The 16,779-nt window shown below is 39.5% G+C and overlaps 1 protein-coding gene across 17 annotated transcripts in view; it reads left to right on the forward strand.

The window, feature by feature from the left end:
* Positions 1 to 16,779, forward strand: part of RBFOX2 (RNA binding fox-1 homolog 2) — a 279,550-nt gene that overhangs the window by 173,590 nt on the left and 89,181 nt on the right. Inside the window, exon 1 of one of the 17 annotated variants that reach the window (XM_034987614.1) lies at positions 6,626 to 6,655. The exons of 15 other annotated variants lie outside the window; for them this stretch is intronic. In XM_034987614.1, the coding sequence (XP_034843505.1) occupies positions 6,641 to 6,655 (15 nt within the window). In that variant the 5' untranslated portion in view covers positions 6,626 to 6,640. Of the gene's footprint in view, positions 1 to 6,625; positions 6,656 to 9,183; positions 9,348 to 16,779 lie in introns of those variants that run through there. One more of the 17 variants, XM_034987612.1, reaches the window with a different exon arrangement.

Genomic DNA, 16,779 nt, shown 5'->3' on the forward strand with positions numbered 1-16,779 from the left:
GTGTGTGCGCGCACACGTGCGCGCGTGTGTGTTAAACAGTGGGCTTGGCATTATAAATGTAACATAACTAAGTCACCGTCTCAGAGTAAACTTGAGGCTTCATTTTGAGTAGATCAGAAGCACAGATGGCGGCTTCCAAACGTTGCTGTATTTTTCAGAAAGGTAATGTACGGTAGAGGGCACCCTCCCCAAACTTAATATTTTAGACTATTTTGCGATGAGATAAGTAGTATCTTAGTTATGAACTTCTTGAAGTCTAGAATCAGAAGATTTTAAGTCATTATCAAATATATTTCTACATATCTATTTCTCTTTAAGTTAGTAGCTATAAGTATAGTGAGTAAAGCTGAAGAATCCTGGATTCTGATTCAAGCTATAGTGTTAACCACCTCCATGATAAGCTCAAATAGCTTCGTTTAATTTGACTTCACTGTATGTAAAATGAAGGGATTGGACCAAATGATCCTTCATATGGCATGACTCTTTGAAATATTGATTGTGCTGAAAACCTAGAATAGGAAAATAAAAACAGTTAATACAGTTAATTCTGAATTATAGATCCTAGTTGTTTTCTCAGTTTGTTTTGGTTTATTTGTGTTTTCATGGCACATAATTATTATTTTTTTCTTTCAAATGGCCATTTCTCTAATAGTTAGCTCCTAAGTTGTAGGCTGGACAGAAATGCATAGGGTTAAAGGAAGTGACAAACTAACCAGTACATCCTATTAGGTATTTTGGGCCTACAGGCTAAACCAGGCTATTTTTATTTAGACCTGGACCTATTGGGTAAGCTCTCCAGAGTAACACAGCTCTCATTCAGGTCTTATGCTACCAGTGTTGAAGTCAGATGGGAGGGGATGTGGTTATGTGATTATGTTTCTTCAACTGTATTCTAATACATTGGTCTACATTATGTGGTTTATTTCTATTATATATACATGTTTCCATTATTTTGAGTTATTCAGATGAAGAGTATATTACATTTACCATAATGAAATTTTGGTATATTTGTGGGTCTTACTACCTGTGGACTCCATCTCTACTGGCATAAAACAATAGATTGGGCTGCATCACAGTTTAAGCCTGGAAGTGTCATGAGACTACATTAGAAGCAGAGCTTCTTAAAAGTAAATATTGATGTGCTTTTGAAGAGAAACATCTGTGAACATTTTTTCTGAGACCCAACTAGCAAAGTAAGGGACATGTAATAGCAGTCATAAAAGTAAAATTGAGAAAAAAAAAACTGGAAAAGCGAAAGTGTTTCCAAAGAAGATTGAAGTATCAGACATATATGTGGGGGGAAAAAAAAAACAAATTATAAAGTGTAGAAGAAGTTTTGAGGTAGAAAACTGGCCACCCCACAACGAAGCAAAGATTATGGGATGGATTAAAGAATTCCTGTGTAGAAATTACGACATGAGGGGCACCTGGGTGGCTCAGTAGATTTAGTGTCTGACTCTTGGTTTCGGCTCAGGTCCTGATCTCATGGGTCGTGAGATCAAGCCCCACATGAGATCAGACCTTGGGCTCTGCACTCAGTGGGAGTCTGCTTGAATCTTTTCTCCCTCTGCCCCTTCCCCCACTTGCACGCTCACGCTCACGCTCTCGCTCTCTCTCAGATAAATAAAATCTTTTTTAAAAAGAAATTATGACATGTTTGCTATAAAGTCTTTTGCAGTAAAATTTTATTCATTTATAATAAAATGAATTTGCCATCCCAAATCTTTTTGGTCATTAGGATTTAGTATTGATAAATGTCATGCTCACTCAGTATTTGAAACACTTTGCTGGCCTTGCTCTATTTAGTAGATTTATTCCATCTGAAATTAAGGTAGCTTAGAAAGGCAGGTAATGGGATGTTAGAATTTAAGAGTACACTTTCCATTCCACCACATCAGGGAAATTAATGGGATTGAAAAAACAATTTGAAATTGAAGGATCCAAAACTATTTTACAGTCTTATTTATTAATTCAGTTAGGGTAGTAGTTTTCTTTCATTGCATTTATAAATAGGTAATAGATGGTTGTTTGCTACCTAAACTTTTATCTCAACTATGGTTACAAAATTTTCTTACTGGTTTCTGTTATATTCTTTTTTTTTTTTTTTTTAAGATTTTATTTATTTGAGAGAGAGAGAATGAGAGACAGAAAGCAGGAGAGGGAGGAGGGTCAGAGGGAGAAGCAGACTCCCCGCCGAGCAGGGAGCCCGATGCGGGACTCGATCCCAGGACTCCAGGACCATGACCTGAGCCGAAGGCAGTCACTTAACCAACTGAGCCACCCAGGCGCCCCGTTTCTGTTATATTCTTAAACTTTGGTAAATTAAAGCTCCTCACTGGATAGCATGTGCAGTTCTGTACCAGTGTGTTATGCCACTAGAAATTATGGAGGATGTGGCTGAACAGTATTTTTTTTAAAAATTAAAGATTTTGCACCCTTTTTTGAATTTCTCAACGTAAGGCAATGAAGTATTTTCAGAACTTGATCATTCATTGCTCTTGCTCATAATAAAATCACGCATGTCTTAAGAGTGTGCAATTGAAACTGGTTGTTTTATTAAGATTTTTGCAGAACTAAATCTGGACCAAATCAGGTTAAAATACAAGCAGAGTAAGTAGATAGGGGCTTGCTAGAAATGACTTACAGGACAATGACTATAGTCTCCCTGCCCAGAAAAAAATCTATTCATTGAGAAACTATTCCTGAAATTATTCTTTTGGATTAAACATTACTGCCTTTGACTGAATGGTTAAAATATAACTTGTTAGGGTGGCTTCTGTCAAAAAAAAAAACCAAAACCCCAAAAAACAGAAAACAAGTGTTGGTGAGGATGTGGAGAAGTTGGAATCCTTGTGCATTGTTGGTGGGCGTATAAAATGGTGCGGCTGCTGTAGAAAACAGTATGATGGCTCCTCAAAAAAATTAAAAATAGAACTGCCATATGGCCCAGCAATTCCACTTCTGGGTATATACCCAAAAGATTTGAAAGCAGAGTCTCAAAGGGATAATTGTACACTCATGTTCACAGCAGCATTATTCACGACAGCCAGAAGGTGGAAGCAACAACCCAAGTGTCCATCAGTGGATGAATGAGTGGATAACCAAAATATGGTATATGCACACAGTGGAACATTATTCAGTCTTAAAGATTTATCTATTAGAATGAGAATGAGTCGGGGGGAGGGGCAGAGCTGGAGAGGGAGAGAAAGCATCTCAAGCAGACTCCCTCCCGAGCAGGGAGCCTGACGTGAGGCTTGATCTCACGACCCTGAGATCATGACCTGAACCAAAATCATGAGTCAGACGTCTGGCTCAACCAACTGAGCCACCTAGGCGCCCCTACTCAGTCTTAAAAAAAGGAAAATTCCTACAGAAGCTGTAACATGGATGAACCGTGAGGATAGTTACCCTCAGTGAAATAAGCCAGTCACAAAGAGACAAATACCATATGATGCCACTTCTGTGACGCACCCGGGGTCGTCAAATTCATAGAGACAGAAAGTAGAGTGGTAGTTGCCAGGGGCTCCTGAGGACGAGGAGGATGGAGAGTTACTGTTCAGTGCGTAGAGAGTCTCAGTTTTAAAAAATGAGGAGCGTTCTGGTGATGGATGGTGGCAGTGGTAGCGCATTATGAATGTACATGATATTACTGAACTGTATTCAGTTGACCCTTGAACAACGCGGCTGTGAACTGTTTGGGTCCACTTCTATGTGAAGTTTTTACAGTACGGTATTGTGGATGTATTTTCTCTCTCTCATGATGTTCTTAATAACTTTTTCCCCCTCTAGCTTATGGTAAGAATACAGTGTACAATACTACCTATAAATATGTGTTCAGTGACTGTTTATGTTATCAGTAAATCTTCCAGTCAGTAGTAGGCTATTAGAACTTAAGTTTTGGGGGAGTCAAAAATTATACATGGATTTTTGACCATCTTGGGCGTCAGGTCCCCTAATCCTTGCATTGTTCAGGGGTTAGCTGTACTTGAAAATGGCTAAGAGAGTAAATTTTATGTGTATTTTGCCACAACAAAAAAATATTGAGGGGGAAAATGTAACTTGTTGCAAGTTAAGGGTTTGTCTTTTATCCCAGTTTTTCCTGAGGCAGTTTTACTTAACTGTCTGTCACCCACTGAAAACATTGACACTGATTATCATTTTGAGGTGAATGGGCAGTTGGAGGAAAAAACGAGGCCTTACATTATGGGGAGGGGGGAGCTAAGTGTCTGTAAGCCAAGTACAGCTTAAGGATATTCGGCATCTGGAAGATTGGGAGAAAGAAAGTTGCCTATCTGAAAGATCCATTTGCCTAGCGCATGCTCGGATCTGCAGAATGCTGTGGGCTGAATTAGCCCTTAGACTGTCCACTTCTTTGTGGGAAGGCGACCTTGATGTAGAGGGATATATGTGTTCTTTGATTTCTCATTCTGAGGATTTTTTTTTTTTGAGTACCTACTATGTGCCAGATACTGTGCACAGGGATTTGGAGGTGAAGAAGACAGGAGAGTCTTCAGTAATTTATTTAGTAATAGAGACAGCATATTTTAGTATTGAAGAAACAACACCCTGCAGTTTTCATAGGCTCATCAGGTATTACTGTCTCGATAATCTGGTTATTGATAAATTTGTTTATATCCCATCCCTTTCAATATTTAATATTTCCTTAATCTCAGAGAATACAGAGAGTGTACACATAATTTCAATTGCATATATAACTCTAGTTGTCTAGACTTTGGGATATTTTAAAGATACAAGAGTATGTTACCCAAATCTAGGTGATAATTTATGAAGTAATGTTTTCTAATTTCTCTGGCCTCACCTGTGTCTTAGAGTATGTTTTTTGGGGTCTTGTTCTAAAGATTTGATTTTTAGGGACAAGAAATAAATGTGAGGGTTATTTGGGTTTTATGAACATATAAGGTCTAAAGCAGTCATTTCAAATGCTGCTCTCACCTTTTCTTTTTTTTTTCAAGAATGGGTTCTATAAAACTGATCCCTGCCTAAACTAGAGAAAAGAAGCAAGGAAATAATAGAGTTAGCCTTAATTTGGCTTCATTTATACTAAAGGGAATGTGGGGGCAAAGGATATTAAAGTGGCATTGTGTTAGAGATGCTTCTGGGAAGGTATTTAATATCTATTAGGTGTAAATTGTTATTTACACTTAGGGTTATTGTGTGGGGATGTGCTGTGAAAAGCTTTTATACTAACAAGTTTTTATTATTGCAGGAAATGCTATCCCTTTAATGTTGCTTTTCACTTGGGTGTCAGAGGCAGCCTGGGAAAGTATGAGCAAAACCTGCCTTCCAGCCAGGGACTGTTGGATCTGCTTTTATAGCATTGCTGGTGCGTGGGTGGAAGTTACGGAAGTTGAGTCACATCTAATGTAAAATTGTGAAGAGCAAGAGCACCTAAAGTCGTATTTTTTTAAAAAAAATCAGTGAGTATTATTTTGTCTAGAATCTGAACTATTCTAATCAAGTTGAAAATAAGGCCTTTCTCCCACTCTCTTTTTGTACATCTTCCTTTCAGCCTCAAATTTCTGAGATACTGAAGTGAATTTATAAATTCGACATATTTCCAAGTACCTTTTTGGAAGAAAAGAACACTTTTCTAATGTTTTGATAACCACATGGATACTCTTCATTCTTAGGTACCCATGTATCTAAAATAAATGGATAGAGATAGAAATCAAGGCATTATAGCTTGATTTCAGCAAACATTTCTTCAGTACTGTGTATTCAAGCACTGCGTTAGGAACTGGGGATATGGTATGCAACACACAATTCCTACTGTCAGATTGCTCATCATCAAGTCATACCCCCAACAGTTATGAACCGTGGGCTAGGCACTAAGGCATAGGGAAAAGGGGGACTTAACCCAGATGTGGGAGCAGGGAGGGTCAGGCAGGACAAGCTCTAGGGCAGGGGATCCCTGAAGTGAGCTTTGAAGGAAGAATTCACCAGTTAGCCAGATAGAAGGCCCTGTTCAAGGGAGTAAGAACATGAAACAGAAAAGAACAGAAACACGGTATCGTTGAGGAACGTGGCTTAGTGTGCTAGGAGCAGAGAAGAGTGGTGGCGGCAGGAGGGGAAGCAGGGACTCTAATTTGGGATAGTGAGGGTAGGTTATGTGGTAGGCACCTACTTAAGAGTTAGGACTTTCCCCCCTTTTAGCCTGTGGGGAATAGTTGAGGATTTTAATCAGGGAAATGGCATGGTGGGATTTACACTTGGAAGGAGGTCCCTAGCAGTGGTGAGCAGCGCAGATAGCAAGAGTGGTAGACTGGAGGCAGAGGGACAAGTAGGAGGCTAGATATGAAATAATATGGTCAGAACTGAGTTTGTGGTGCTAGGGATGGAAGGAAAGGGTAGATTGCACAGAAATCTGGTTTAGTGTGGTGTTGAGTGAGAAGGAGGATCTTGGAAGGATCCCAGACATTCCATCCCAGAAAATACCCTGGAATGAGTTGCTCATTGGTACACTACAGGGCACATTCAGCCACTAGGGGACTCCAGTTGTTTTGCTGGGTCAGATCCAGGCTGTTCAATTGCTCTTCTCTCTCTTGGGCATCAGGGAGCAAATTGTCTTCTATAATGCCAGCCTTGAAAGTCAGGGATACACTTCAAAATATCCTTGAGTATGTCCTGTTATTTGGTGAGTTTATGAAAATCATTGTAATTTTTATTTTGACATTAGCTCATACTAACTCTTTCTTGTGGTCATGACTATTGTAAGCTTATTATTTGCAGTATAAAATGTTGGTCCTGCATGTGCAAAGGACGCATGAATACCAGGCCAAAGGCAGCTTGTGTCCTGGCGCTAGTCCTGGGCTTTTTGCTTGTAGGGATTCCTCATCTGCCTCTTCATTTAAAAAAAAAAAAAATTTTTTTTTTCTTGGGGCCTTGGTGTGTGCCTTTATGTATGGAGGCCGCAGTCACACACAAGCTTCAAGATAACCACGGCTTTCATAACAGTAGCGTGTGTGTGTGTGTGTGTGTGTGAGAGAGAGAGAGAGAGAGAGAGAGATGGGGAGTGGGGGAGTCCGTCTTGCTCAAGGTTTTCTGCCCCTAGCACTATATGGACTAATGGATTCAGAAAATGGTAAACAGTGATTCTCAGGTTTAGTTTCTTATATTAGAACTGAAAACATAAATAATTATCCCATAAATGTGATTTAGATTTTTTTGAAAAGTACACTGGGTTGCCTTTGCTTCCAGTGAAACTCACCTACCTCTTTTCTGCTTACTCTGTATTTTTAAAAAATTTGACTGTATTTTATCTCCTAATTGGCTTTTCAGTTGCAAATTCAGAAATGCAGTATGTCCTATCTTCTAGATCATTTCTAAAAATGTTAAATAAGAACAAGCCTAGTACTGATCTGTTCCTTTTCTCAAAGTGATATTTTTTTCTCCTAATGTTTAAAGATCCCATTCTTTGGTACATATTTCTTTATGCATTGTGGATTATACCAAAAGTATGCAGATATCTATAAAATGCCCAGAATACTGCCTGACTTATTGTAGGTATTCCGTAAATAGCTATGATTATGCCAGTCTCTGCAGGTTCTCCAGATTGGTAGTTTCTGTATTCTTTTTAGAATTTTTGTTAAAATGATTATTAATTTGGGTAGGAGCATGATGATGTTATATTGGCAATGTGCCAACCCACATTATTATACAGTTCATTTTAAAAAGGCTGGTTATGCATTTTGTCAGACAAATCCTCATAAAGATAGCAAAACATGGTGTATTCTCAGTGTGATTTGTGATTTTATTTTACTTTTTTTTTTGATTTGTGATTTTAAATCTTGATTTCTTTAGTGTTTATCTTAAAAATAGGAAGCTTAATTTTAGAATTAATCTCTTTGCCTTTGGGTAATCTGTTAGAGATTATAACAATAAAAATACCAAAATGAAAATATAAATAAAATCCTTTAGAATAGGATCTTATTTATTAGAATACTAAAAAATGGGAGATCTTCGTTTTTATGAGATAAATGATAAACACCATAAACAACATCTACACAGATTATTTCATTTGAAAATTTATTAATTCAAAGTAGGGAGATTATGGAATTTATATTTGGAAGTTAAAGACTTAAGATCAATTGTAAAGGGCAGAATCAGGACTTAGACCAAGACTCCCAGACTGAATCACCCCTTTATGCTTTTTTCATTATGTCATTTTAATAAGAGAATGTTAAACTCCTACGTTCAGCGAACGTCCTCACAGATCTTTTCTATCTATAACACTCTGTAGTAACAATTACTGTTTACATAATGACACAGGTACCCAATGTGTATATAGGAAAGGGTTTATGATTTTCAGGAGAGGCTGAAATCCAGAAGCCCCAGGGAACACAAAGGGTGGCTTCTGTTAACCGGAATTTATAATGAAACTGGAAGCCTTCAGCAGTCAAATCTGGATGTACTTTTGTAGACACCTTCAGTTTCTTAAACAGTCATGTTTATAGACACCTTTTCCAGAATCCCCAGGTTTTTTACAGTAGAAAGAATAAGTACTTAGATAACCTTCCTACTCTCTTTTCGTCCTTTGCGGTCATTAGACTGATTTAGGACAGTCAGGTTCTTGCCCTTTCTCATTCCTTGAAAACCCTCCTGTAAGTGGTCATTCAGCAGCTTTTCACATCTTTCATTAAATCCACTACATCTGTAAACTGTACATCAGTGGAAATGTTTTTTTTTAAATAATTTTTGTTTCATTTCTTATTTATGATTAGATATTCACGGGTGGAATACTTTAAATCTGTATTAACTATGCTGAGCTGCTATGAATGCTTCCAATGCTATGTAATTAATGCCCCCATAGCAGATATTCATTCCTTAAAATATGCTTGCACATGGCGCCTGCCCCTCCCTCTCTCTCTCCCCCTCCTTCCCTCCTGCACACACACACACACACACACACACGCGTGCGCAAAGCACACACCAAACTGCCATTCTCCAGCAGGCCTGTTTTCTGGAGTTGGGAGATGTCAGCCGTCCGGGAGGGGTGGGGGGAGGAGGAAGAGGTGGGGCTCCACTCTGATTAATTACCTTAGGCATTCAGGGGTGGGGCTTCCTTCAGCCATCTGCCTGAGATATGGGAGGGAGCTGGAGAGAGAAGGAGGGGGAGAGGCTGCCAGAGAGGAAGAGAAAAGAAAGGAAGAAACGCTAGAAAGAAAAAGGAAGGGGAACGGGATAAAGGGAGATCAGTAGCCTGCCCCGAAATAGCTAGCCTGGGGGGGGGCGGGGGGAGCTGTGGAGGTGCGCCCCAGCAGGACTGCCCTGAAGGGCTCATCCTCCGTGCCGTTTGGTTTATGGAGGAAAAGAAAATGGTCACTCAGGTAAGATTTGTGTTTCCTTCGCGTGCCTCTTTTCTGGTTTCTGGGATCTAAATAAAGACCTGGGGGTCGGGCATAGTAGGTAGAGTTTTAATAATGATTGTCTTCTCAGAGAAGGCCAGATTTATTGTTATCAACTGAAAAGTGTTAGTCTGTGTCTGCTGAGTGTGTGTGCGTGTGTGTGTGTGTGTGTGTGTGTGTGTGTGTGATGTATCCATATCCTTTTTTCTCTCCCCCTCCCTCAGCTCCATAGCAGATTCCTGTTTCCTGTGCTGTGCAGCTGTAGCTCAGGAAAGACCCTGTGGGGATTTGTCTACCTCTTTGTCTTGGTTCTGAGAAGAGGGAGGGAGAGAGACTGCAGAGGTAGGAAGAGATCCTTACAGACTGCCAAAAAGAGGGGAAAGGGATTGACTTCCTTTTAAGAATTGCAGAAGAATTTGTGTTCTAGGGAAATCTGATTCCTGATTCACTGTGGTTTCTCGGGATTGGCTGTGGAATTGCCATTCTGCTGCCTTCTCTGTAAATGGCTTATTAAAAATGAAGGCTAGAAAAATAGGCTTCATTTTCATGGCTTTGTCACTGGCAAAGAATGTTTTCAGTAGGAACCATGGGAATATCCAGGTGTAGCAGAGGCAGGTAGAGCCCTCTGTGAGAGGAGAACAAATCTGAATATATAAATGACAATCACACGGGCAGTAAAAGGCATTTGAAGGAGAGGGAGTAGGAAATGGAAGATCTCTTTCTCTCTCGCTTTCTCTCTCTGCCTGTCTTTGGTTATGCCAGGCAATATCTAATCTGCATTTTAGCAAGTCATTCCTGACAAATGGAAAGGTGAATACTCTTCCCCAGTTCCCCCTGGCCGTGCTCTTTTTCTCGTTGGCACCCTCTGCATGTTCCTTTTACCCTTTTTTCTTTACACATAGGTTGAGAGGGAATGATGAGACTGCGATTGATCAGTGAAATCATTTGCATGGGTGAGCGTTCCTGTCCTTTAGGCTCAGACTTAGGATCGGTGTCCCTCCAGGCTTTTATGCTCTGTAGGGAAATTTCATTACTGGACAGTGCTTTCCTTTTAAGGAGTTTGCCCTTTTTTTTGTATTCTCTCTTTTCTTTTCCTCTCCAAGTCACCACCGGAGGGCGAGAGAGTCGGCTAGCTATCTGGAGAGAGGCATCATTTTAGGAGCAGGAACAGTGTTCCGTTAAATGTTATATAATGCCCTGCAGTGCTGTTTGGAAGGAGGGAAAGCATTAGGGAGATTCTGCCAACGTGACCTAGAAGGAAGGGAAGTTCCAAAGAATATGTCTTTCCAGAGTGATTTTTCACCAGATCTGAGTTTAGGGATTATCAAGAAACCCTCCTTGTGGAAAGGGGAGAAACCTTTGAAATATTTTCTTTTCCACTTCTTATTCCTTTGTTGTTAGCCTAATTAACTCTTTAAAAATACTGCTTTACTTTTTAAAAATTTCCATAAAAGAGAAGACCTGTTTCTGGATTCTCTTTGCTGCTTGGGAGATGATACTTCTTAACCTTGGAGCCCTCATTCAATTTTCATTAACTGGCACTATTACAAGGGCGACAGCTCTCTTCTTTCTCAGCGGTTACTGAGGGCTTTCCAACTACTTGACTTTTCATTATATATATTTTTAAATCAGTGAAAGTTCTCTAAACTAGTGCTTTTTCTAATCAGAAGGTTTCTGTGGCCTCTTGGAACGTGTGCCCTTCGTTTCTGGACGAGCTGGGTGAGCATGTGTAAGCACAGGTTAGAATGCACATGCTCATGCACACTTCATGTTGCAGTCTGAAGAACTGGTGTTTAAGAGAACTGTGGTCCTAGCAGCGAAGCAGAAGAGAGAAATAAGCTGGAAAGAAGGATTTCTTGGTGGCTAAGAATTCTAAGAGATAAATTAAAATCACTGCGGTTGTCTCAGGATGTGCTGGATGCTGAGAGAAGGAAGTTGCTCATTTTTGCCCATCCCGAATTTCTATAACTGGGAAGTACAGAGTATCAGATTTGTGGATTTTCAGTATGTATGCCAGCATATTTGTTTTGGTACATATTCTTTCTGTGTAATATAACATACATGGTTCTTAGTAATCTAGAAAAAAATCAAAGGAAATAACCAGATGGGCCACATCTTTATTTGTCCTTACAAGGTTTTGGGTTTTTTTATTTGTTTGTTTTTCGTTTTTGTTTTTCAAGCTAGACACCTAATCCCAATATTTGATAATGATCTGTCAGATAAACTTTCTGAATATAAAATGTCTGCGCTGTTCAGGGTTTGGTTATCAAAGTTAAATGGTTAATTATGGTGTTTAGTGCCTTGACTAGTATACTAAGAAAGGTATTTGGATATATTTTTATCATTTTGTCACCTAGGTTCTTTGCATATTGGATCCTGACATTTCTGTATCCCTTTATTTTAAATTAATTGCTCACTTTGATGGAAGAAGGGCGAAGTGGATGGCAATATCAGACCCATATCAATAGTTGCGCCTTATTATTTTATCGGCTCTAGTTTTATAAGACCAGTTCTGGGGGTAATTAGCGAACTGCTCTGTCATTTATAATAGGTAATCAGTGTTCTGTTTAAAAAAAAAGCAAATGACAATTTAATCACAAAATTCTAATATTCTAGACACATGCTCCTGTGACTTTTTAAAATACAACTTTAGGTGTATCCATTGTTCATGTAATGTCTTAGGAGTTTTTCACTGAGATACTTTGTTATTTCTGAGTATGTGAATGAAATTATTGCATCTCTTCACATCTATAAAAACAATGTAGAATAAAAGGAAGGAAAAGAGAAGTCATTCTTGTAATATGTGTAAAATTAGAAAAACAAAATTGCAAATGACTTCAATTAATAAAAAAAATGTTTAGCCAGACTCAGACTCAGTTATACTGTTTGTTGTTGAAAGGAAAAGTATACCAGGCAGAGAGGAAAAGATCTTACAGTATGGATGTGAAAGAAAATTTTTGTACTCCTATAGTGTAAGACTGCCAGTTTCTGTGGAACACAAAGCCCTTCCTTTCTTGGACAGCTCAGTGCTTTGCTGGCATTTTCTTCAAAATCTGTTTTCCATCAGGACTGAGAGGAGGGAAGGTGTTAAGAATAAGGAAGGTTGGAAAGGGGGTTGCTGTTCCTTTAAATAGTGCAGTGAGCCCATGTGGCAGCAGGCCGGCTCTGGAGTGTATTCTTTTGTAATGAATCACCAGTTCCATTGTCTGCTATCTCCCCTCTTTGTAGCTGCAAGGCTGAAGTCTTTCACCTGAGCTGCTGCCCGTTCGCTATTCTGTTCCAGGGTGGTTGGGAGAAGAGAAGAGGGAGGGTATTTTATACTTTAATTAAAGACAGATAACAGAGCAGGTATGTTTTGCTTTGTTTCATTTTCCCCTATCCTTTCTGTGTTTGTTTTTTTGAAATGAGTTGGAGTAAGGAATCAGTTCTGTGATCTAGCTTAAGCATATTCCATTTTTCTGTGGATTTTGAAAGTGCTCGTGATTATTTAGTCTCCATTTTGTGGCATTGCTTTAAAGTGATTCCATTCGCTTGCCTGCCAATTCCACCAAACCTCATCCCACCCTTCATCCACAGAGCTTCAGCCCACACTGTTTGTTTTGGCACACTTTCCACTTTCTATGGGCTGCACAGGACGCTGGGAAGTTGGGGGTAGGTGCAGATTGTGGGTTGGAGACTAATTTATGTTACTTTACAATGAACCAAAAAAAGCCCTCACTTTTTCCAGAGATTTGGTTTCTTTCTGAATTCTTCTACACTGCTCCATATCTTCAGTTATAACCATTGCCTTGCCAGAGCCAAGATGGACTCTTAAAAAATATTGCTATGCTAAAAATTACTAAGCTTTCCTGAAAAGATAACCCAGAATTGCATAAATGTGATTAAATCTGAGCAATTTTGACTCATTAGATGATTTTTCTTCCCAGTCATCCCCGTTCCCCCACCCCCACCACCCCCACACACACCTTTTTTGCCCCTTCTCTTTTTTTTAACTTCACCTTTCTCCTTAGTTTTACAGTTGAGACTCAGTAAGCTTAGTGTTTGATAATCTACTATTCAAGTTTTTATGGCCATGGAGGACATCTCCATGTTGCAAGGTAAAGGACACTCATCCCCGTCTCCGTGATAGCGCATGGCAGAAAGGCCTGGTTTTGTTCCTCTAGTTTTCTGTTTTTGCCTGAAAATTTTCAAACTCATATCTACACAGATGGCCATGTGAAAACAGTTTCATCTCTCTTTTGACTTCTGGCTTGTGGACCAGTCACGTTTTAACATCTTTGTATAATTCCTTACCTCGGGTTGTTTCTTGGGCTTCGCTAGATGACACTTGGGTCATCGCCAGGAACCAGTCACAGAGCTGATACCGCCCCTCTGCCCAGAGGCCTCTTTCTCTGGTGTACTGTTCCTCTCTGGAACCTGACATTGTTGGTGTCCCAAGGCATTCCCTTCTGCAGCCATAATCCTTCGCTCTTTCTGTTTCATCATTCCAGACCCACTGTCCAGTCTTTCTTTTAAGCTTCCTTCACAGCGCTTGGTATGTGAAATCCAACAAACGCAAATGGGACGCAGCCCTGCTGTACATGGCTGCTGTGGTGAATGCAGCAACTTTATGATTGGGCGTCGGTGCTCAGTGGCCCGGCTAAGCCTTAGGAACGCCGCGGTCTGCCATGCTGTAGTATTGCTGTTTCCCGGGTGCTTAAATGTGCCTCTGTTTCTATTAGAATGATGACATTCAGGAAACCTTAGAATATTTTGTTAGAGGTCACTGACAGAGTGAATTATTTAAAGTGCAGGTCTCATTTTGTCACTCCTGTGCTTTAAACCTTCCCAGCTGTTTCCCTGCAGACTCAATAAAATCCAGTGTCCTTACTCTGGTCTCTGAGGCTCTGCGCGGTCAGGAACCTTCCTGCCTCCCCGGACATCGCTCCAGAGGCCAGTGACTCTGGCCTCTTTGCTAGTTTCTTAACACACACCTTGTGTCCTCCTGCTCTGGGCCTTTCCTTCTGTTTTTCTCTCAGCCTGAAATGCTCTTCCCCCCAGATAACCACAGGGCTTCTCAGGGGAAAGCACTCCCTTGACTGGCCCATCTCAGCTGAACTCCCCTATACCCATAGGCTGCTTTTTCTTAGCTTAACACTGATTGTAGTGCTTATCATTACTTGTTATAGGTATGCTTGTTTGTTCATTTTCTGTGCCACCAACCCCTTCAAAGACTATAAGCCCTGAAAGGTCAGGGACCTTGTCAGCAGTCTGCTGTATACTCAGTGTCGGGCATGTAGTCCTGATGTAGTCATAATATAGCTAATCAGCTAATCCTTATATATAGGATGTGGTACTGTCAGGTACTGTGCTAAACACTTCATCTACATTAACTCATTGAAATCCTCTCCACAACCCTATCATTATCCCTTTGGTATAGAAGAGGAAACCGAGACATAAAATGGTTAGGTAACTTGCCCAAGTTTATACAGCTGCTAAGAGATGTGAAGATTCATATCCATAGACTGGCTTGGGAATCCACACTCTAAACCATGGTACCCCAGTGCCTCTTGTAGGTATTACATATTCAGTACATGTTTGTTGAATGTGTGAATGAATTAATTTAGTTGAGACTCTTGATTCACTTCTGGAATTTCTATCTCTGACTTACTCAAGGCTTTGATGGAATACAGTTGAGCCTTGAACAACACAGGTTTGAACTGCACACACCGACTTATGTGGATTTTTTTCAATAAGTACAGTATTGTAAATATTTGTTGTAAATGTATTTTCTTCTCCTTATGGTTTTCCTAGTATTTTCTTTTCTCTAGCTTACTTGATTATAAGAATACAGCACATAGTACATACAACATACAATATATGTGTTAATTGACTGTTAATGGTAAGGCTTCTGTCAACAGTAAACTATCAGTGAAGTTTTTGGAGAGTCAAAAGATATGCAGATTTTTGACAATGTGGGGGCAGAGGCACGGTAGGCACCCCAACCCGCACATTGTTCAAGGGTCAACTGTACATGCAATAATGTACATACAATGCATACCTTACATGCACAATAACATACGTACCTGCAGTAACACAACAACAACATAATTTACATACATAATCATTATTGTGGTCATATCATACATCATTGTCAATCTCTCTCTTTTTTTAAAGATTTTATTTGAGAGAGAGACACACAGAGACAGAGCAAGCAGGGGAAGGGGCAGAGGGAAAGGGACAAGCAGACTTCCTGCTGAGGAGGGAACTCGATGCGGGGGCTTGATCCGAAGACCCCGAGATCGTGACCTGAGCCTAAGGCAGACACTTAACCGACTGAGCCACCCACGCGCCCCTTGTCAGTCACTTTTTGAGATAGGTGGTATTTTTTCCCATACGTTAGACTTTGAGATTTGAGAGATCAGGCACCTGGGTGGCTCTAGGTACGGAGATAGGTTTCAAACTTGAATCTATTTAATTCTGTATTTGCATACTCTTCCATGGTACTAGCACAGCCTCATAAGATAAATAGTTCCATTGTTGGCTATTAAAAGGTAGAAGTTTTCCTTACAGCAAGCTGTTTTCATTAGGGTTTTCTCACCTCACCTCGTCCTGTCATCCAGAGTCACATAGATTTAATCTCCCTTCTTCATGAAAGCTAAATACGTGAAGATAACTGCTAAGTGTTCCCTTTCATCTTCTGTCCTTTTTGCATTTCTTACCTACTTTCTCGCATTAGTCCTCACAGATAGAAAACATACAGTTTCCAGAGACTTGAGTGTCTCGGACTGATTATTTCAATTTCTGTGAATGATTTACCATTTATATCTAATTACTAAGTAAAATATCAGTTATGAGTATTAAGGATCATATCTTTATTATAAATTTTATTTTTGATGTGTTTTGATTTTACTCATTTATTTATTTTTTTAACTCAGTTTTCATAGCTTATTGATCATGTAGTGTTATCAGCAATTTATAATTTCAAAAATGATGTGATCTCTTAAGTAGAATATTATTTTTCTTCTCCATAGTAAAGCTATGCAGGCTGTCAGCTGTTCGGCAAGAATCTACCCATCTTCTAACCTAGGTCTTGCTCAGATCCCTCAAAGGTTAACTAACAATGAAATTTTCACTTTTTTAAATTATTTTTTAGAAATACTGTTTCAAAGATGACAGTTGGACTGACAAATAACATACTGAAAATCAGCAAAAGTAAATATAACTTAGAAAGTGATTAGAAAGGTTCAGAGCTGTGTTTAGTTTCTGCTTAATTGAGATGTTGAAATTGTATCAAAATATGTTGAAAAAACAAAATTAGGAATTATGCTTTTCATGTGATAGCAACAGTAAAACACGATCTTGTTTTTCTGTTGAGAACAGAGGTAAAATACAACCAAAAGATGACTTCAACCCTTGAAAAATATTCTGTAAT

This window comes from Mirounga leonina, unplaced genomic scaffold (genome assembly GCF_011800145.1).
Source record: "Mirounga leonina isolate KUSES-001 unplaced genomic scaffold, KU_Mleo_1.0 Mir_418, whole genome shotgun sequence".
NCBI classification, from domain to species: Eukaryota; Metazoa; Chordata; class Mammalia; order Carnivora; family Phocidae; genus Mirounga; species Mirounga leonina.